At 39.2% G+C, this 20,612-nt stretch overlaps 1 protein-coding gene across 1 annotated transcript in view; it reads left to right on the plus strand.

Annotated features, from left to right (window-relative positions):
* Positions 1-6,998: 6,998 nt before the first annotated feature.
* The window catches only part of LOC119729658 (mucin-2-like), a 32,974-nt gene continuing 19,360 nt past the window's right edge, over positions 6,999-20,612 (plus strand). Inside the window, exons 1-3 of the mRNA XM_038202363.1 lie at positions 6,999-7,104; positions 13,356-13,485; positions 20,213-20,330. Of these exons, the coding sequence (XP_038058291.1) occupies positions 13,390-13,485; positions 20,213-20,330 (214 nt within the window). The 5' untranslated portion in view covers positions 6,999-7,104; positions 13,356-13,389. The remainder of the gene's footprint in view (positions 7,105-13,355; positions 13,486-20,212; positions 20,331-20,612) is intronic.

Genomic DNA, 20,612 nt, shown 5'->3' on the forward strand with positions numbered 1-20,612 from the left:
TTGAATGTCCAATTGTAGTGAGGGTTATAAGAATTCATGCCGTTTCTTTTCATATTTCATTTTACTCGCAGGTTGCGAATTTTGTGAGTACGGAGCTCCTAAAAGGACATTGAAATGTGTGTGGGTTTTTTTTGGGGGGGGGGGAGGGGAGGTTGCGCTAGCTGCACATGACGTGAAGAAGACTGGACGAGTTTGTTGCTGTGATTTCCAACTTGGGTATAAAAAAAGTATAGGTCAACTTTTCTAAACTATATCACCAAAGGCAGATTATAAAACTATAGGCTACACACATGACAAAGGCCAACTTAGAAATGATAGAGATTATGGCCTATTGATGAGGTTACTGTCATGCAGCCGCCCTTTCCTGTAAAGAATAGGCTGCGTAAGTTAAGCGGCCTACATGACAAACTCCGTATTATGGTTCGGCTGACGCTAGTTCCCTTGCAAGACATCGTGACCATACACATGCAGTGCATAACTATTCTGTCCGAGTCAATAATTAATGTTTAACGTATGAAATAGGCACACATTAAGTTACTATAACCCATTCGATCTGTTATGAATTCTGCACTTCAGCGCAGTGTTGCCTCAATGATCTTCACAAATGGATGTCCTAGCTGCAACTTTCTTAAACTTATCGAAAACTGAGTTCCTTGTCAGTTGTTTGATCTCGTCAGCAAAAAGCCAATTTGTGTGAATAGCACTGACATTGCCCCATCTCCGATAATGTTACAAATCTGGGTGTCATGTTTGATTCAGCGATAACCATGGTTCAGCATCTTGCTGAACCATGAAAAATATATGTTGATGACTTGGTGTTTAATTATTTCGGAATTAAAAATAACTCAAATTAAGACAGCATGCTCTAAAAAATATGACTTGGTTTTCAATTATTTCAGAATTAAATATATAACTCGAATCAATTATTAAGACAGCACGCTCTAAAACATATATGTTGATGGCTTGGGTTTCAATTACTAAATAATTACAACTAACTAAAATCAAGCATGCTCTGGGAAAAAAATGTCAAATAACAATGATTGCATTCTGTAACAATCCAAAATGTTCAACATTATATGTTTGATATTGGAATTGGGTCCTTTATGTGTAAAATGGTAGATGCATCTCAGGGTAACATGGGTGTACCCCCACTGGTAATTTTTGGCTTTGAGTCTGTATTTGTCTAATAAACTGTTATCAAACATGTCTTTCAATCATATAAGGTATTTTAAACAATGTATCTAGCACTCTACATTTGTGAAGGATATATTCATTTGTTTCAAGCTTCGATGAAAAAAAAAAACATTTATAGGTCATTTTTATCACCGTTAACCTTAGTTTCCGTATACAGACATGCTTGTAAAATGCAGCGATGGTGATTCTTTGTTATTTATGGGGTGTCGAGGGACAAGCTGGCTAAAAGTTGGAGGGGGTGGGGGCGGGGTTTGGACTGTCAACAATATCTATGCACATTCCTAATATGTTGCATTTGTTGTCTATTATGTACAAATAAGTGAAAATATGTCATGGGAACACCATTTGGGGAAAACTTACGGAGCACATTTATAACAATATATATTTGCTAAAAGAAAAGGCCTGTATGGTTGCAGACCAGTAAATAAACTTCCACAGACCCCAATGGTGAATGCTCCCACTTCAGAAATTCGGGAAAAATACTCACAACTCTCCAAGGTGTTCGAGACACACATCAAATTAAAGCTTATTTCATTATCTTTCATTTTCTTTTCAATTTTTGGGGGGTCATCTGATGACTTTTAGGAGAAATTTCTATCCGAAGATGATCACCACTGAAAATAATCCTGAAGCCCATCGCCATTATGAAAAACGATGCCTACACTCCATTGCAAAATAGAGTGCTTTGCCCCAATTTATCAAAATCGAACGGAACTACAAGCTCACAGTCCTGTGCACGGCTTCCACCCATATTTTTTTACAAACACTCAAGTTCATGACCCACAGCATGCTCAAATACTGAAGATTTTGAGGAAATGCCAATCGTGATTTGGCCGGCGTAGGCAATTTCGGACCGATTTACTGGTCTGCAACCATGCACTGGGATAATTGTTTCGGGGGGCAGAACACGATCCCGCCTCCCCCCACGATCCTACCTCCCCCGGGGCCATGTCCAGAATTCTCGGATTGGTTTGTATAATGTATTTCATTAATTACACGTTTTTAGTGCAGCCCGGGCATGTTGGTCAGTGACAGGTCCAACTTAACGAAGTCTTACAGCTACAGAAACTTTTTTTAATTGCTTCCACACAACGAAATAAGCAAAACGAATACAACCGATGGATTATGATATTTTAGTTAGTTTGGGAAAAACGGATGACAAAATGTGGCATAGTAGGGACCCCCTGCAAACTGACCTCCCCCAACGGTGGATTAAAGGGGGAGGGCGGGGGGTGGGACAACGGGGCCACGCCCCCTTTGTTTTTAGTTACGTTGCTCAAAAAGGCAGCTATCGCGTACACCGCCAACAAAACTCAACAAAAACAATAAACCTGTACCCACTCCCCTTGTTTTCCATATTAAACACAATTTCTTTGGGGGGGGGATCTAGTTGAAGAAAAAAATGTGTCCAAAAATGTCCGCCCCAAATTTAATAGAAAAACATGGGGAGGAGGTGCACATTTATTGCTTTTGTTGAGTTTTGTGGGTGATGTATGCAATAGCTGCCTTTTTAGCGACGTTACCAGAAAGAAAGAGGGGCGTGGCCCCATTGCCCCCCCCCCCCCCCCCCGCCCTCCCCCTTTAATCCGCCGTTGGGGGAGGTCAGTTTGTGGGACTTCACCCCCACTATGCCACTTTTTGTCATCCGGTTTTTTTTCCAAACCAACAGAAATGTCATATCTCTAATTCATTGGTATCAGTTTGCTTATTTTGTTGTGTGGAAGCAATTTCAAAAAGTTTCTATAGCTATGTAAGACTTCGTTAAGTTGGACCCGTTTACCATGCATGCCCGGGCTGCACTAAAAAACGTGTAATTAATTAAATACATGTAAAAAAAAAATCATTTTTCTATGGACAGATTGGACACGATCGGGAATGTGGGGCATTGCCCCAGGGGAGGGAGGATCGTGGGGGAAGATGGGTTCATGTTCGCCCCCCCCCCCCTGAAAAAAAATATCCCAGTGCGTATATATAGGCCTATTCTTTTAGCAAATGTACATTGTACCGGTATACCTAAATGTGTTATGTACGTTTTCCCTAAATGGTGTTCCCATGACATATTTACACCCATTTGCACATACTAGACCACAAGTGCGCATGTACTAGGAATTCGATATGCATAGATATTGTTGATAGTCCAAACCCCGCCCCCTGCCCTCCCACCCCCTCCAACCTTTAACCACCTTTTCCTTCGACACCCCACATATCACCATCACTGCATTTTACAAGCATGTCCGTAAACGGATACTATGGTTAACTTTATGAAAATGACCTAGCAATTTTTTTTCTTCACCTAAGCTTGAAACATAATTGCATTTACAAAATGCTGATTCGGCATTTTTTGTGACTAAAATCAGTTGATTTTTATTTGTGGAGCAAGGTTTTTGCCAGACCCATTCCTGCTATGACAGTGGATGGTCTTAAACATTGTCAGGACGTCATTTTTGGCGAGTCAGAACTTGAATTCCCAACTAACTTTGTGTAGGACAACATATACGTCTGTATTCTACATTACAGTGCAGTACAATTCTTGCAGGTGTAGCCAGGCCTGACATCATCTGGCAGGCATTATTAAGTTTTTTTCAATGACGTATTGAAAGAAAATCCATTGTTTATGCCTGTTTCGCCTCCAAGCGTGTAGAAAAAAAGGCAGAAAGACATGTTAGCCTCCATATTATTGCACGAGAAAACGCATTACAAAATAGTGCTGACTCAGCATGACTCGGCACTTTTAAAATGAGGGCTCCCACGGCCATCAAGGGCCAGATCTGCGATGCTCCAACATCCACATGTGTTGATATGGTATTGGTCTATCTCTGTACCAAATTTGGCCATGTTATCATAAAATGCACAATAGGTTTGCTATGCCAACCACTATACAGCCGTTTTGAGTGATTTAGGGGTAGGGGAAGCAAAAATGGCCATGGCGAGCCCAATTTTCAAGACAGAAAGCTTATCTACCACTTAAATTAAAGCTTGTGGCCTCAGGCAGTTTTTAAATTATAAAGAAAGCGTGTATCTTTGGAATAAATGTGAGTTTTAAACTCATTTCTGTCCCCAAACAGGGCAAAGTCACAGGATTTGGGGGTGTCCGCAAAGCAATATATGCCCTGGGAACACGAAAACGGATAAACTTGGGACCAACCATATTTTTTCTTGTTTACCCATCCTATCAGGATGGTAAAAAGTGCAAACTGGTCACGACGGGACCATTTTGGAGAGAGCAGAGGCCCAAAATATGATTTTAGCCGTTTCTCAAAAAATAAGCCCCCAAAATATCAGTTTTTTGGAGCTGGAAGGCAAAAATACCGGCTGTGCAACTTAAGAGCACCATTTTCAGATGTCCCAAGGAACCCTACAACGGAAAACAATATTAAGATTAATCATAAAATTTTGCGATTAAATGGCCCTATCCCAGGGAGTATGACCAACGGGTCTCCTCTACCCAAGGTCCTGCCACTGTATCTCCCTCAGTCACTCTTCCATACACAGGTCCAGCTTCTCATCATCTTCAACGCATCCTCCGACAAGCCGGCATCAAGGTGTACCACTCATCTGGCAACAAGCTCCAAGGCACCCTCCACACTCACAAGGACAAGCAGGATTCCTCTTCCAAGACTTCCAAGCATGGGCGTCGCGAGGGGGGGGGGCAAGGGGGGGCACTTGCCCCCCCCCCCTGGAAAAGCCAAAACAAAAAACAAACAAAAAGCAAGAAAAAAAAAAGAAAAAGAAAAGAAAAGAAAAAGAGGCGCGAAGACAAAGTGGTGTAAATTTAATGAGTTGGGGGGGGGGGGCAAAATGTCCCTGCCCCCCTCTAAAACTGATAATTCGAGAATGTGTTGAGAAATACAAGCAATTTTTGGCAAAATGTTTTTTTGCCCCCCTCTAGAAAAAATCCTGGCGACGCCCATGCTTCCAAGGGAGTCTACCGCATTCCATGTGAATGCGGCAAAGTCTACGGGGAAACAAGGCGGAATCTTCCTACTAGGCTCAAGGAACACAGAGCACATGGACGGCGAGGGGATTTTGACAAATCGGCCATTGTCAAACATTCCCACATCAACGACCACGAAGTTGATTGGGGTGGGGCTGAACTCATCGCACCGATCCAGTTCTGGCATCCAAGACGCATACGGGAAGCCATCGAGATCCGCAAGCACAACTCAGTTCTGCAAGATATCGGGTTTTACCTTATACCGTCGAGTTTATTTTCTTAGTTGGGAAATTATTCTCACATGGTGTTTCCGCAAACCTTTCATCAAATGACTATTCGTTCATATTAGTTTTTTACCAATGAAATTTAAATCAGAATAATCAGTTATCGATACCTTTAAATTAATGAAGCCAAATGTCTGATCACCTATTTGGTAAGTCATCTCTTCACCCAGACCGTTGATATGCAAAGTGAGAAGTTTTCGGCAAAATTTGTTATAGCAAACAAAGACAAATTACATATATGCATTTTATTCGAGGTGTTAATGAAACAATTTTTTGTCAGATTTGTGTCCTCTTATCACTTCGGCCATTTTGTCTTATAATTTGTATGGGTTTATTGAGCTGTATCATAGCAAATTTATTAAGAAAATGCGTCATCACTGTGGATTGCAGTGGTATAGATCCGGAATTTTCCAAAATGGGCTGGCTGGGGTGTTGAAGTCCATTTTATTTTATTTTTCAACCGGGATGGGAGAAGTGTTTAATCAAGAAGCAGTTACTGAAGGTTGCACTATGAGTGATTGTGTTATTCACGAAGATCGAGGAGATTTTGATTTTCCATTTTGTTATTTACGTCTGGGTGGGGCTGGTGGTTATCAACCAGACAACCCGCTTGGAAACACCCTTACATTTCTCGTCGGTCCTCCGTTATTGACCATGTTAATGGTGATATACAGTATTTTTTCTTCTTTTTTTTTCACTCGAAGTATATATAAATCATGCTACTTCGCGGTTCATCATAAAAAGAGTGTAAAATAGACAAAGAATCAAGATGGAGAAACTGAATGACGCCTATATTCTCTCTCATATAAGGACTGGCAAAATAGAAACAAAACCGACTGGTTCTTTTTCACTGAACTCTACAGTGAAAGACAGTCTCCTTGTTTAATATTAGCGATTTCTGTTCAGTTCGAAAATTCAGGTAGAAAATGAAGCGTGATAGGAAAGAATATGTAAACATTCTTTCAGATAAAAACAATTGCCAGGAAATTCATTCAAGAAAGCGCTTATTGAACGTGCAGGAAGTCGTCATAAATTTACAAATTACACAATCAAACTGCCACAATAGGATTATGGATCTGTAGCTCTACTGCTCAACGATCCAGTGCTTATACGGTCAGTGCAGACCAGTAAATACACTGCCATTAGACCCGAGTGATAATAACGCCCAGGCCACTTCCAAAAAAATACGAAAAATACTCATAACTCTCCAAGGTGTTTGAGACACATCAACTACAAGCTTATTTCATCATCTTTTATTTTTGTTCAATTTTGGGGGGTAATCCGATGACTTTTTTGTCTAAACCCCAAAGTTCATAGGGCCTATAGCCCACAAAATGTTCTGATAGCAGAAAAACTGAGGGCATGCAAATCGTGATTTGGCCAGCGTAGGCAATTTCGGGCCTATTTACCGGCCTACACCCCGATAGACAGCGATCACGTGAACTATTCTTTGGGGACTGAAAAGCCTAGGCCAAATCCAGAGTATCGTATGCCAGTATCCGCTATCCGATAAAATATGTACATCGATGCATGACGTACGCTCTCGTTACAATACCATCATCATTTTAATGCAACGCGATCGACCGGTGAACACCCATTAAGAAAGTTACTGACGAAGGGCAGTGAGACACTTTTCAGGGCATTTCCATTTCTCTTGTAATGAACCCCAATTTTTGGATGCGACAGCTGAAGGTAAGTTTAAATCTTCTACCACTCGGGTAAAAAGATATGAAATGTCCAATCTTTGTGTTGTTTAGGACACACCTTTTGCCCGCCTCCAGTAACCCTTCACGGCCACACGCATGCATTTCAAGATACCAAGGAAATCTTGCCACTGATGCATTTCCTTTTCCTTTTTTTGCAACAAACTTTCTGAATTGGTCAGCCGACCTTTGAAGAAGGATGCATAACGACTAACCAGTGTTGTAGTCGAGTATTTATTTCCGAGTGCCGAGTACTGTCGAGTACTTAGGTTGCCGAGCACGAGTACGAGTACTTGTACCACCAAGTACAAGAACAGGTACTGGGGGGCTGGAACATTTCATGGCGGGGGGGGGGGGGGCGCCATGTAGATCAATGATAAAAAAAAATTAGAAACTCAAAATCTCAGTGGGGGGGGGGGGACTGGGGGGCGACAAGGTTTCATGGGGGGGGCTGTCCCCCCCCCCCCCCCGTGGCTACGCCACTGCATGAAGCCAAGCAACCATTTCAAACTGAAAGTATCGATAAAATAATTAAGGCCGTAGTATGTAAAGTCAAGCTATACCGTTTTCGCCCCGAGTAGCTGTTATTCGAGTACGAGTACTTTGATGATCGAGTACAATTTGGACATGTCGAGTACGAGTACTTCGCTGCCCTAGTATGAGTACCGTCATTTCGACTACGAGTGCGAGTACGAGTACTCAAAACAGTACTAGAAAAGTACGCGAGTACGAGTACCGAGTACAAGTACTACAACACTACAACTAACTTTCAGAAGTTTCAGATCCGACTGGGTACTCTCTGTTCTAAGAAAACGGAGAAACCATATGCAATAATTATTATAAGATGGAATTTTGCGTCGGGGTGATATAAATCAAATTAGGTTTTGCCCTTCACCGACGTAATAATGTGTTTGGTCTCGTATATGGATTTCATGTCACGCTTCCGATCCGAAAGGTGCCATTTCATGTTTGGAATTGTATATCCTGTCGTAATAGAACCCCCAAATCGCGAGGTCATACACTGGTTGGGTACCAATCTTGGCAATAGTTAACCGATATAGTCAAGTTTGAAACAATTGTGCCCAAGGGCACGGGCATTACAAAAATGGAATAATGATACCTTACATTGTACATGTTAACTGGCGTTATCGGTTTGGGGTCAAGGCGACTTGATTAGCATGTTTGAGTGTTCCAACTATTTTTGAAAATGTGACACATTTGTTTTGAACCATATACATGATGTCAGTGATGTAAGATTAAAATAGTCATACGGATTTCCAATTAGCAATTGACTTGTAAAAAAATAAACAACATGACTGTTGTTTTGTTTTCACTGTACAAATCATAAAGAAGTATTTTTAAGGGGAAATGTTCTACGCCAATGATTTCGAACTGTTCTTGATTCATCGTAAATTTTCGTCAGACAAAAAAACTCAAATAACTAATTGTTTGATAACTTGGTGATAATGTATCGTTCCTTATTTCCACTAGGCTACATTTTTTTTCTCTCGATATTTCAATAAAATTGGAAATAGGCTAAGAACAAATAGTTCTACTAAAAATGTATCATTTTCTTTAATAGTAATTTTGAATGACAACATCAGGTGCCATCATTGCTCGAACTTTACCTGTTGTAAAAGTGTAAACAAGTTATATAATTCCTAATGGGATTCAGGACTTGGTTTTACAGGGAATGTGTTAACGTTGCGACACCATTGCACCCTTGGCACTGAACTTGGAAGGTTTCTATGTTGTAATAATATGTATCAAGCTTTCAAGGGTTCTTCGAAGTAGAAACAAAAGAGTATGGGATTAAGTTTGGCCAAGAAAAGAAAATTAAATACTATACGGTTGACCAGCTGGCTGTACATGATAACCGGCCATTATTTACAAAGCCGCACTGAAGAGCTTAAAGATATAGTCCATCATTTGTAATTTGTGCATTGTGTTCGTTTGAAGCAACACAAGTGTTCAAAATCTAATAAATGACAGTTTCAGCTCAGCTTCAGCTGTATATTCCGAGAAAAACAGCATTCTAGGATCTCAATTTCAAATCAAAAGTTGCTGAATCATGTTTTGAACTGGGCCTGAATTCAGCGTCCGAGACGCGTTCTCACTGAGCCGATTGCAGCTATATTCGCGACGTCGCGCACTGATCCGACGAATTATAGCAACCACGCGCGCTTGTTCGTCGTGCCAATGCCTGCGCACGCTTCACCGAATAACAAAACGAACTACTAATTTAGATTTTTCTACGGTGCGTCTTAAGACGCACCGTTGGAAAGGCCTACTTTCGTTGATTACTTCAAAATTACAGCTTGCCAGTAAGAATAATTTCGCAGGGAGTTTAGTCCCCTTACTATCTTTCAACTTAGTATGTTTTTCAACAATAATTACACCAGTTATACTTTTCGGATGGCTGCAAATGATGGACTATAGCTTTAAAAAAAAGGAAGAAAAAAAGAAAAGAAAAAAAAACAGAAAAAGAGGCGCGAAGACAAAGTGGTGTTAATTTAATGAGTTGGGGGGGGGGGCGGGGGGCAAAATGTCCCTGCCCCCCTCTAAAACTGATAAATCGAGAATGGGTTGAGAAATACAAGCATTTTTTGGCAAAATTTTTTTTTGCCCCCTCTAGAAAAAATCCTGGCGACGTCCATGATGATCACATAATAATTCCGAAGTTTTGATCGCAAATCTGTAACTGGACTTGTATTTCAGGTCTGTCTAGTTATAATGTGACAAGCATGAACTCCACATGAAAGTAAAAAAAAAACATAAGCAGCTTCCTTTTAAAGTGGTCAATAAATACAACAGATGTGTTGGGCCCCTTTTAAGGGAATGCAAACATCGATCATTTGGGGTAACTTCAATAAATATAATTTTGAGTGCATTTTGATCAAAATAGTTAGAGCAAAGAGTCATGGGCCATGGAAAAATCTTGAAATGAACAGTAAGTACAGTGAGGTTTCATGGGATTGAGTTGGAGGGCTAAGCTCCACTAACGCTTAATTATATTTGTGTTTGCACATGTGGTTTTACTTGTCTTACATCTTTTCTTTGTAAAAACTGCGGAAAATTATAACATTTCTGTACTTACAGGTATTTGTCCAGGTGTATTGGTTTTCAAAATTATTAAAACATGCTATCGCTGTTTTGCGCTGATTGAAAGCATGCGGAAATACAAAAAGCGTGGGCACAGTGGCCCTCCTTTTGTGTGCGTGTTTTTCCCACATGTCAATGCATTACAATGCAGTTCCGTTTCATATGCTTTTTATAGCAGCTATATTTTTTTTCCCCCCGCAACGTCAAGTATGCACTGTTTTTCTGTCATGTACATGTATTTGAATCAGTTGCACCGCGCATCCTGTGCAAAGAAACTCCAAATAGTTTACAGAGTTAAAAGCGCAGCGACACAGGCTTTCAGGAATTGCAAAGCCACAATTACAATCAGGCAATACACGTGATAATGAGGCCGTGCCTCGAGTTCACGGTTCATTGGAATACCGGATTTTCCTGGCCAATTTCAAGGGAAAACGATGGCCAGCAAACTCCAACGAACAAGTAACTGCATGCCGGAGGAGGGCGAGTCTCTTTTTAGCGCGTTTGTATTTGTCATTGAAGCCTACCTGTCTGTTCATGCACTCATACGAACCTTTCAAACTTTTTTTCAAAAAAATCTTTGTGAACTACAAGTTTATTGTTAACGGCCACCTAGCATTGTCTTGATCTCTCTTTGTGTGGGTCAGACGTTTACTAGCTGGCTACTTTACTGGCAGTTTTCTTGAACTATTGGAATCCTGGGGCAGAATGCTCATTTTTTTTTTAAAGGGGGTTTACAGTTTCTTACCACGTTTTTCTTTGATTTTCAAATTCTAGGTTATTTTAATAACCTAGAATTTGAAAACCATACCATAATTGAATACTCCCCCTTCCCGGAGAGTAATTTAAAATGTGTACTCTATCATGATCAGGTCCTTTGTATGCCAAGTACTTTCGACATAAAGGGGAAACAAAGAATTATGGAGCTGTTTGCCGGATACGCCGCACCTGGCATTGTACGTTGACAACTGTTTTCGCTGTTAGGTTGGTGTACGTGTCGCACGTGCAGCTTATAAAAACAGATTACTTAGGTATGCAGACTTATTGTTATCGCTGAACAATGGCACCACCAACTGAGTGCAACCCTTTTCTGGGTTAACTATTTCCTTAAAAAAAAAAAAAAACAAGCAGGCCTATGGGGGTATTTCACAGATAGGCTGGCAGACCGAGCGTTAGTTTCTTTTTGATATTTTGCAATGCATACTTGGAATACATGACAAACACACCACCATGCAATTTGTGCATGGTGTATGCACGAACCAATATGATGAGGCCATATGCCAATTATATCCTCTTTCCTCTGCTTTAATAATGATTTTTATTTTGAAATTGTATTTCTCATATTCTGTTCAAAATTATGTGACTTGATGATCATATTTGCTGTTCATTTTAATTGGAGGGGCGGGGGTCTTGTGTAATTGTTTATTGTATTTTGTGTTTTCATTGTTTTTTGGCCGGTGTAGGCAATTTCGGACCGATTTACTGGCCTGCACCCTTTAAAGAAGCAAAGTTTAAAAAAAAAATCCCCCAAACCACTTGTGCGGCATGAGGAAGGATGCATAACTCATATTTTATCAAAATATTGGGAGAGAAAAAAAAAATCTGAGTTCGATATCTGGCCCGAAAACAAGCCCTCTGATTGCGGCTGCATTGCTGTAGGGCGCCCCCAACGGGAGTTAATTGAGTTCCAGCTCCTTCCAACCCCCGAATCACGCCCACCCCTTTATCGCTCGAAATTGCTGTGTAATTGGAGGACGGTCTTATCGGCTCCCTTCAGATTTGGGAGCATTTGTTGCGGAACCGCCACTGTTGACCCCTTTGAAACACTGCCCCCCCCCAACCAGGTCACACCCCTGAAAAAAACTATGGAAAGTCTTTAAAACTGCTTGGGTTATTTCCCAAAAAGGCGTGAGACTTGTTTGCCATGAACGTTGCTTTCATTCGGATTTGATTGTTCACGTTTAAAACACTCAATTGTTTCGATCTCATTTTCTGCCTTGTTTGACGAATTCCCATGAAAATATACTCCTGAATGTGATACATCATGAAGAATTATTGGACGGAATTTTAAATCAATACATTCAGTAAATCGTGACTTATCAACCGAACCATAGAGTGTTTTGTGATGTACGATGACATTCATTTGGAATATATTTTTCAGGTTTAAAATAATTAAGTTGTTTCGCTCACATTATTTGTACTGTTTTGTAAATTGTCAGTTAAATTTCTGAATTTCACATCATTTAATATTAATGGAAGAAGTTCCTGGATATTACATTTGTTTATGTCACAAGTTATTGCTCAAAAGAACGAGTGATTTGTTGTCATGAACGTTGACTCATTCGGATTGTTGTTCACGGTTAAACCACAAAGTTGTTTCTGTCATATTATTTTTGTTGTTTCATATTATTTTTGTACTCGATAATAGTGAGGCATCCGTGTTGACGCTGTGTAGGCAGTAGTGACAACTGTGCCTGTGGCGCGCTCTCTGTTGTCCAACATATATAGCATTAAACCGCTTGGTACGTTTGTCTCCGTACGACCAAACAAAAAGACACAAAAGTGTATTTCGAAAATTCACTAATCCTCGTAAAAGTTGGTCCGGTACTTCTGTCTTAACTTATTCTTCATGATGAGGCTGGCGGTTTTAGTCGAAGTCAATTGAGCGTGATAGGCCCTCTCATGGACCCCCCCCCCCCAAAAAAAGGAAAAAGAAAGAAAAAAAAGAAAAAAAAAGGGGGAAAAGAGGTGCGAAGTCACATTGTTGTTAATTTGATGGGGGATTTGCCCTACACCCCACCCCCTCAATGCTCACGCTCGGAAAAATGATAAATTGAGAATTTAATGAAAAAGTTAAGGAATTTTGGGATAAAATTTGCTTTGCCCCTCCCTGGTAAAAATCCTGGCGACGCCCATGGGCCCTCTGATAAGGCTTGTGCACAAAACCCCCGGCGCTTGGTGTTTTGTGTAGAATGATTAATTAAAGGATCACTTTTTACGGCAATGTGTCAGTAATGTAACTTATAGACGTCAGGGCGTAGGGGTATTGTGGGGTCAGGGAACCAGACTATTATATTTACTAGCCCTGTAATAGGTAAATTTAATTAAAATTACAAAAAATGCATTATATACATTTAACAGATATTGCTGTGAGCTAGCGTGGAGCGTGATAATCATGATAGAGAGGAAGATGTTGATTTTCTCGGTGCTGTTGGTCGGTTCCATCACAATGGTTCACTCAAGCACTGTAAATGCAACAGAGGATGCTGTGGTAAGTGAAACACTTACTTTGTGCTTTCTTGGTAACTTTACACAAACCTATTCAGCTATATCAGATAATGTTTCCTCACTCATTCTGATAAAAAGTCATCAAAAACTCGAGATTTGTGTTTGTTGAGTTACAAACGCTGTGTGATAGGGCCGAAAACTATTGGACATTACCCAATTTTGAATATTTGGTGTGTCAGAACAGAAAAAGGGTTAATGAAATTTTAATTTCACTTTACAGTTAAAGTATTCGTTTTATTTGAAAAAACAAACATCTTTTAGGTTATGATAAATGTCAGTACACGCACACAATATTTCTGGTTTGATGACGACAACAGTTAAAATGTGCAAACTGAATTAGTTCAGAGAGGATACATGTTCATCATGAAGTGAAAAAATTCTGAAAATATGGAAATTATAATGAATGTTTAAGGGTATGTATTAACAACACCTAACTTCCGGTTTGATGACATCACAACATTTTGAAGCCAGAGGTCAACATTTTACTGGGTGTCATCATTTTGTGGTACGAATATAGTCCCTATAAAAGACACGGATCAAATGGCGGATTTATATTTTAAAGAAAAAAAATTAACTGATCGTTTTCAAATCCCCCTACAATAACTTCTGGTCTGGTGACGTCATGATTTTGAAACCTTGCAAAGTCGCTTGCAATTATCCAAAGAATCTCTAGAACAATTTTAAAAAAAAAATGAATTTTTAATTAAAAAAGTATTTGGAACCAAAAGTTCAACATAAGGTGTAACCGATGTCATTATAGGATTAGGAACAAAACATAACACTGAGTATATAGTGTTTAAACGTCGGTGAACGGCAAAAAGCCTAATTTGATTTATATCACCCCGACGCAAAATTCCATCTTATGAATAGCATAAGACAGGGATCATTATGATGGATTTTAAAACCAAAATGATCATTATTAAATTCTCCCTACATTAACTTCCGGTCGAATGACGTCATGATTATGAAACCATGCAAATTCATTTGTTATTGCTCACGGAATACATAGGGGCAATTTGGTAAAATTTTGATTGAGGGTTTTAAAATTTGAAAAGGTTAAATTCTTTTTGATGTTTCGCTAGAGGGTGTCTTTTAGGAGATGACGTCAAAATTATTTCTTTTTGTGCTTGGCATTCCTCATTCAACACTTCCATAATGTATTTGTCGGTAGTAAAATGTTTCCGTTTTAGTTAGATTCAATTTCTTTTGCACTTCCGGTAACACCGGGAGTTACAGTCAATCGGTCTTGTGCCTGGGAAGAAAAAAAATTTGGTCAAGGCACTAGTAGAGTCAATTTCCTGGAACCTGTAACCATGTTGCGGCTACCTTTTTTTTCTCAATGGATTTGACAAATAGGACCAATTTGAAGAAACAAATAGCTCCTATACACCTCCCAAAAGTGACGGCAAACTTTTTATAGTACGTTTTTCAAAATGGCCGCCGACGCCATATTGAATTACCTAAAAGTGATATCTCGGGAACCAGATGAGCCATATTGATAAATGAGGTGTCGATTCCCACTATTTCTGGCATGACAAATCTGCTTAAATGGTATTCATTTCGTTTCGGGACCATCGTGACCCCAAACTTCAAAATGGCGGCTGGTAGCCATCTTGAAAAACACCAAAGTATTATATCTTTGGAACCAAAACAGACATTAAGATGTTATTTTCAATTAATTCTGGCATTACAATCCATTAGAATGGTTCGTTTGACGTTCAGGAACTACCACGATCTTCTATTTGAAGATGACTGCTGTCCGCCATCTTTGAAAATGTCAGTCTGCAATATTATCTCATGCGCCAGAGGCTCTTGTATGTAACTGAGGAGTCATTTCCTTTAAACCCGCCACACCTAACTTGAGTGTTTATTTTGAGTTTTATCTTGATTCCTATTTCTTTCTGTTATAAGCTATAACAAGTTGTTTTAAATTCATGTGTTTTACTCGCTTAATAAAATAATAAATTAATAAAATAAAATAAAATTGTTCTCTATTGCATGTTTGTTATTTGAACATTTTGCCTGACATATAGTTGCCATTTGATTATTTTGTTTGTGTATTTCGGGTGCGATTATAATTAATCTGTTGTGTATTATTCATCTGGTTAACAATTCGTTCCTGTTCACTTTCTTGTGTTTTGGGTTTTTTAGTTCAGCTGATTCATCTGTTTCTTTATATTTTTTTGGTTTGTTTACGTTTTACTTCAATATTGATGCTTATCTTTGATATTTGACTAGTTCGTTGATTCTACGTAATATATGGCATTTTCTAGCCCTCATATCTACATTCACCCATTTATGTTTGTCCGATTGTTAGTCTGTTTCTGTAACTGTTGAGTTGACATTTTGGTTTTGTTTTGTCAAGGCTTCTCCAAAGCCTTTCATTGTTTCACAACTCAATATGCAATTCATGTTCACTGAATATGTGACTATTTTTGTTTTCACAATTCTTATCTAGGTTTGACATTATATGTTAATGAAATGACAACTTTTATAATATAACAAAACATGTTATTTAATGAATAATATTATTAATGAGATCAACCATAAAGGCAATTATACAGGCATCTTCCGAAGTCGGGGTTTATATGGAGATGCCTTGGCAAAATAAAACCGAAATGTCAACTCAACTCAACGGTTACAAAAACAGACTAACAATCAGTGGACAAAAACAAATGAAGAACTTGGGATGAATGTAAATATGAGGGTTAGAGACAATAGAAAATGTCATACATGAATAATCATGCAAGTAGTCATGCAAATAAAACCTAAACATTAATACTGAAGTGAAACATAATTGAAACAAGAATATAAATAAAAAAGATTGTTTAATTAAATTATATAAAAACAAAATCAAACACAAGAAAGTGAACAGCATTGAACTGTGAACCGGATGAATGATAAGCAACAGATTAATTATAATCACCCGCGAAATAAACAAACATTATAATGAAATGGCAATTATTGTAAGGAAAATAATGTGTAAATATTAAACAAACAATGCATGGAATGGAGAACAAATTTATTAATGAATACCAGAAATAGTGGAAATCGACACCTCATTTATCAATATGGCTCATCTGGTTCCCGAGATATCACTTTTTATGTATTTCAATGTGCCGTCGGCGGCCATTTTGAAAAGCGTGCTATATAAAAGTTTGCCGTCACTTTTGGGAGGTGTATAGGAGCTATTTTCTCTTCAAATTGGTTCTTTTCGTCAAATCCATTGAGAAAAAAAAGGTATCTGCAACATGGTCACGGGGGCCTAGGATGACCAAAATCCAAAAATTGCCCGGCCGTGAGAATTCGAAAAGCGGGGGAGTGGAGACTGGACACTACATTAAACTAGGGGCGCTGTTCATGGTATAGATGTACATCTTTTACTATACTCGCGCCTACATCAAAACGGCGCATTTTAAGCTTGTGTACTTTTTTTTCTACATTAATTTTGTCAGTGCTATTGAATACATTTTGGTTGTTGGAAAGTTCGAAAAATACCTCAAAATCCGCATTTTTGGGTTTGCCATCATGACTGGTGATCGGTTTCTAAACTAATGTCTCTCCGTAGACGTAGTATTGGAACTTTGTGCAGGCGGGAAGAACTCCAAGCATTTCCATCTCTATCTATGAGTAATGTTTAGTGGTCCCCGTCAAAGTGGAGAAGCATAGGCCTACCGTGCATACGCAAAACGCGCACCCTCTTGTATAAGCTGCACTGTGTTGATCCAGCGTGCACCAATGGATGTCACTGTACATGTACGTGACCTCCACTAAGTGTACTGCTTGGTCGCTAAGAACGAATTCAACCAGATTATGTCAACAAACACTAGTTTCACGACTATAGTGTTTGTCGATTGAGGCATGTCAGTGATTACAATGACTTTGACCGTGTCAGGCTGCAGACCATTTGAGCTCTTCTTTGCGGCGCTTTCACCGAGGTTTTCATCGGCTATGTTAGGAATGTGGCAAAAAAAACCCACCACGTATCGAACCTGCCAATCACAATTACAGCAACGAACTGATCATCTACTTATATATTATACTTAAACACGGATGAAGCTGGAGTCAGACACCAATCAGTCACTTCTCATTGTTTATTATGATGCTAGGTCATATAGAAAACCAAAAAAAAAAAAACCTGTAACGAAAAAAGTGGTATCTCTTTACTACATAAATATACACAAGCTTGATAATCATATCTGGGTTCTAGACACACTTTTAGTTCAATAATTGTCTTCAGAAATAATAATAAGTATATACGAAAACCTTACCCCAGGGTCAGTGAAGCCTAAATGTTCATTAATGTCTCATGCATGTACATGGAGTGGTGACTGTACATTCTGCTTTGTGAAAAACACATAGAACTACACATGGTTAAATACATGTACATGTACATGTACATGTACATGTACATGTACATGTACATGTACATGTACATGTACATGTACATGTACATGTACATGTACATGTACATGTACATGTACATGTACATGTACATGTACATGTACATGTACATGTACATGTACATGTACATGTACATGTACATGTACGCAGATAGCTTCATTTTGTGAATCACGCATCTGCAAAGTTTACACCAATACAACGATCAAAGAAAGCTGTAAGATTGTCTGATATGGATCAATTTTATTTTCCTTGTTTACTAAATACTCACTTCCTGAAACCTTAATCACCGAAATTCCACTATTCCGTCCCATTTTAGGATGCATGGTTGTCACTCCCGAATTCCTGACATAGGCGTTTTGTAATGTTACACAACACAAATTACAAAACCTTGAAGTAATGAGATTGATCTTCCGTGGCGGCCAAGAATGGAATCGGAACCAATCAGAGTGCTCGCATAGAATTCGCTAGCGATTCAAAATACTTCCATATGTTGTGTACAAATTTGAAAACGTAATTGAACATCAATAGTCAGCATCATTTGGTCTGGGAACCAGGCTTCGTGCATATTGCATGCGATGAGCCAGCAACCGGTAGGTACCGTAAGCAAAACAATTACCGACTTGGCACCAAGTCTAGGCCCGACTGTGCACTGGCGTCACAATCATACAAACCAACTGATGTATCGTGTCGCCTGAATAAATACCTCACAATCCAAATACGCTCGGGCGTCACAAGTACCCCTTGAAGACCTTTCCACAACCCAAATGTACATGGGCATTACAACAAGAGCAACCGACAGACAGTTTACAGGCATCCTGCTGGTAAATATCTCACAATCCAAATTTGCATGGACGGAACAATCTCGATCTGTTATCAACCCACGTCTTGAAGACCTCTGCCACAATCCAAATGTGCATCGGCCACAAACAGCCACAAACTGAACATCTACTGACTTCCGGAAGACACATTCCGACAAGGATTAGACTCAAATGACAATATACGTCAGACTTATCCTAACATACTTGGGTTGGCCCGGGGCAGTTCCCGCCGCAATACCTATCCACAACATGTCATTGGCAACCACCCCTTTCACAACCAGTCTTGACTCGTTCTGGTCGTATTTCTTTATCACCAAATCGTAGACGCTCGGACAGTAACACTTGTATTGATTGCTAATAATTTAGCCTATTTAATATACAATGTACGCATCAAGTATGAGTACAGAATAATTCCTTGGCTTGTACCTGCATCGCAGTCTATCTCGGTACGACATTAAACACATTACTTGCCCGATTGGTCTGGTTTTGTGTTATCAAACGAAGGACCGTGCTTTTATCATTAGTTAATGGTGGATTTGTGATTTTGGCTAGGCTGGCGCACTAATAAAAACGAGCAAACGTCCTTGATTCTCTGCTGTTCAGTATAATGCGAGCGGCTATTGAGAGCCAGCGATGCAAGGCGGTTCAGTTTCAATTAGTCGACAAGCGTAGTCCTACCATCCTGCTTTCGAGTAAAGTTAGTCTGAGTATGGTTGACAACAGTTTTAGCTCGAACCTCTTCTTAAAATACGTAATAAGTATGAAGCACTTTGAGACCTTTGGTGTAGCACCATATAATTATTATTGGCTGTTTTTTTTTCTTTTTTAGTCATTTTGCCCATAGCATTTTTCCCCTTTTTTTTTTTTGTCCAAGGCACTTTGGGCACTAAAATCAATCCGATTGCCTTCATACTCGGCACACACTTAGACCAGCATCTGAAGATGTGTGCCTAGCATTTACATTATTGTGACGTCATCGTGAGTCACGTGACGTCACATTGTATGCGATTTTGCTGTTGTGACCATTTTCTAGCAGAATTCGGCTAGATCTGACAAATTGGGCTATATCTCCAGAGCTACTGGTCCGATTGGGTTGAAAGTTGGTATGTACCTAGACCGGGATGTCTTATAGATGAAAATCAACTTCATGGCACTTCAATGGAACTTATACTTGAAACTTTACATGTCACATGTCACAAAAAAGTCGCCGAGACAGCCCTTTTTTTGTCCAGAAACATAAGTCTAGTTTTTTTTTTTTTTTTTATTATTATCCAAGCACGTAGTACCCATGGCTACTTTGGCTTTTTAGTGTAGGCCCTTAATAAAGCTCAGCCTTTGAGCTACGCACCAGAACCCGTTTCGGACACGACCGGTTGAATGACGTCAAATTTTACCTGTGTTTTTCAATTATTTGGGGTCAGTGCGTTCAGAAATCGCAACAATGGATGAATGTAATTTATCATTATGCAAATCATGATTCTTTTCTAGATGTATTTGTTGAAGTATAGATATTTACAATCGACCGCCGAGGGGACTAACATGACCGAAGAAGAGATTACGGAGGGCATCTGCAAATTCCAGAATATGGCCAATATTCCAGAAACCGGTGAGTTCAACGAGTAGTATAACTTTTGTTCATTCAGAATGCGGTTTTAATGTGGTCGGCCACGAATTAGGTTCCTAAATTGCATTTAAAGCATTCGTTTATATTGACAGGTGAATGGAACATTCAATCTTTCAACAAAAGAAAATATTCTCACGATTGCACGAATGCAAAACATTCATTTTTTGTTTTATATAACATCCAAAAAGATCTTTGTCATTCGATTGGAGGATAAAGCTTTAAGAACAAACAAAATTCTCAAAATTGTATCACATCCTCTACTTT

Source organism: Patiria miniata, unplaced genomic scaffold, assembly GCF_015706575.1.
Source record: "Patiria miniata isolate m_02_andy unplaced genomic scaffold, ASM1570657v1 HiC_scaffold_1, whole genome shotgun sequence".
NCBI classification, from domain to species: Eukaryota; Metazoa; Echinodermata; class Asteroidea; order Valvatida; family Asterinidae; genus Patiria; species Patiria miniata.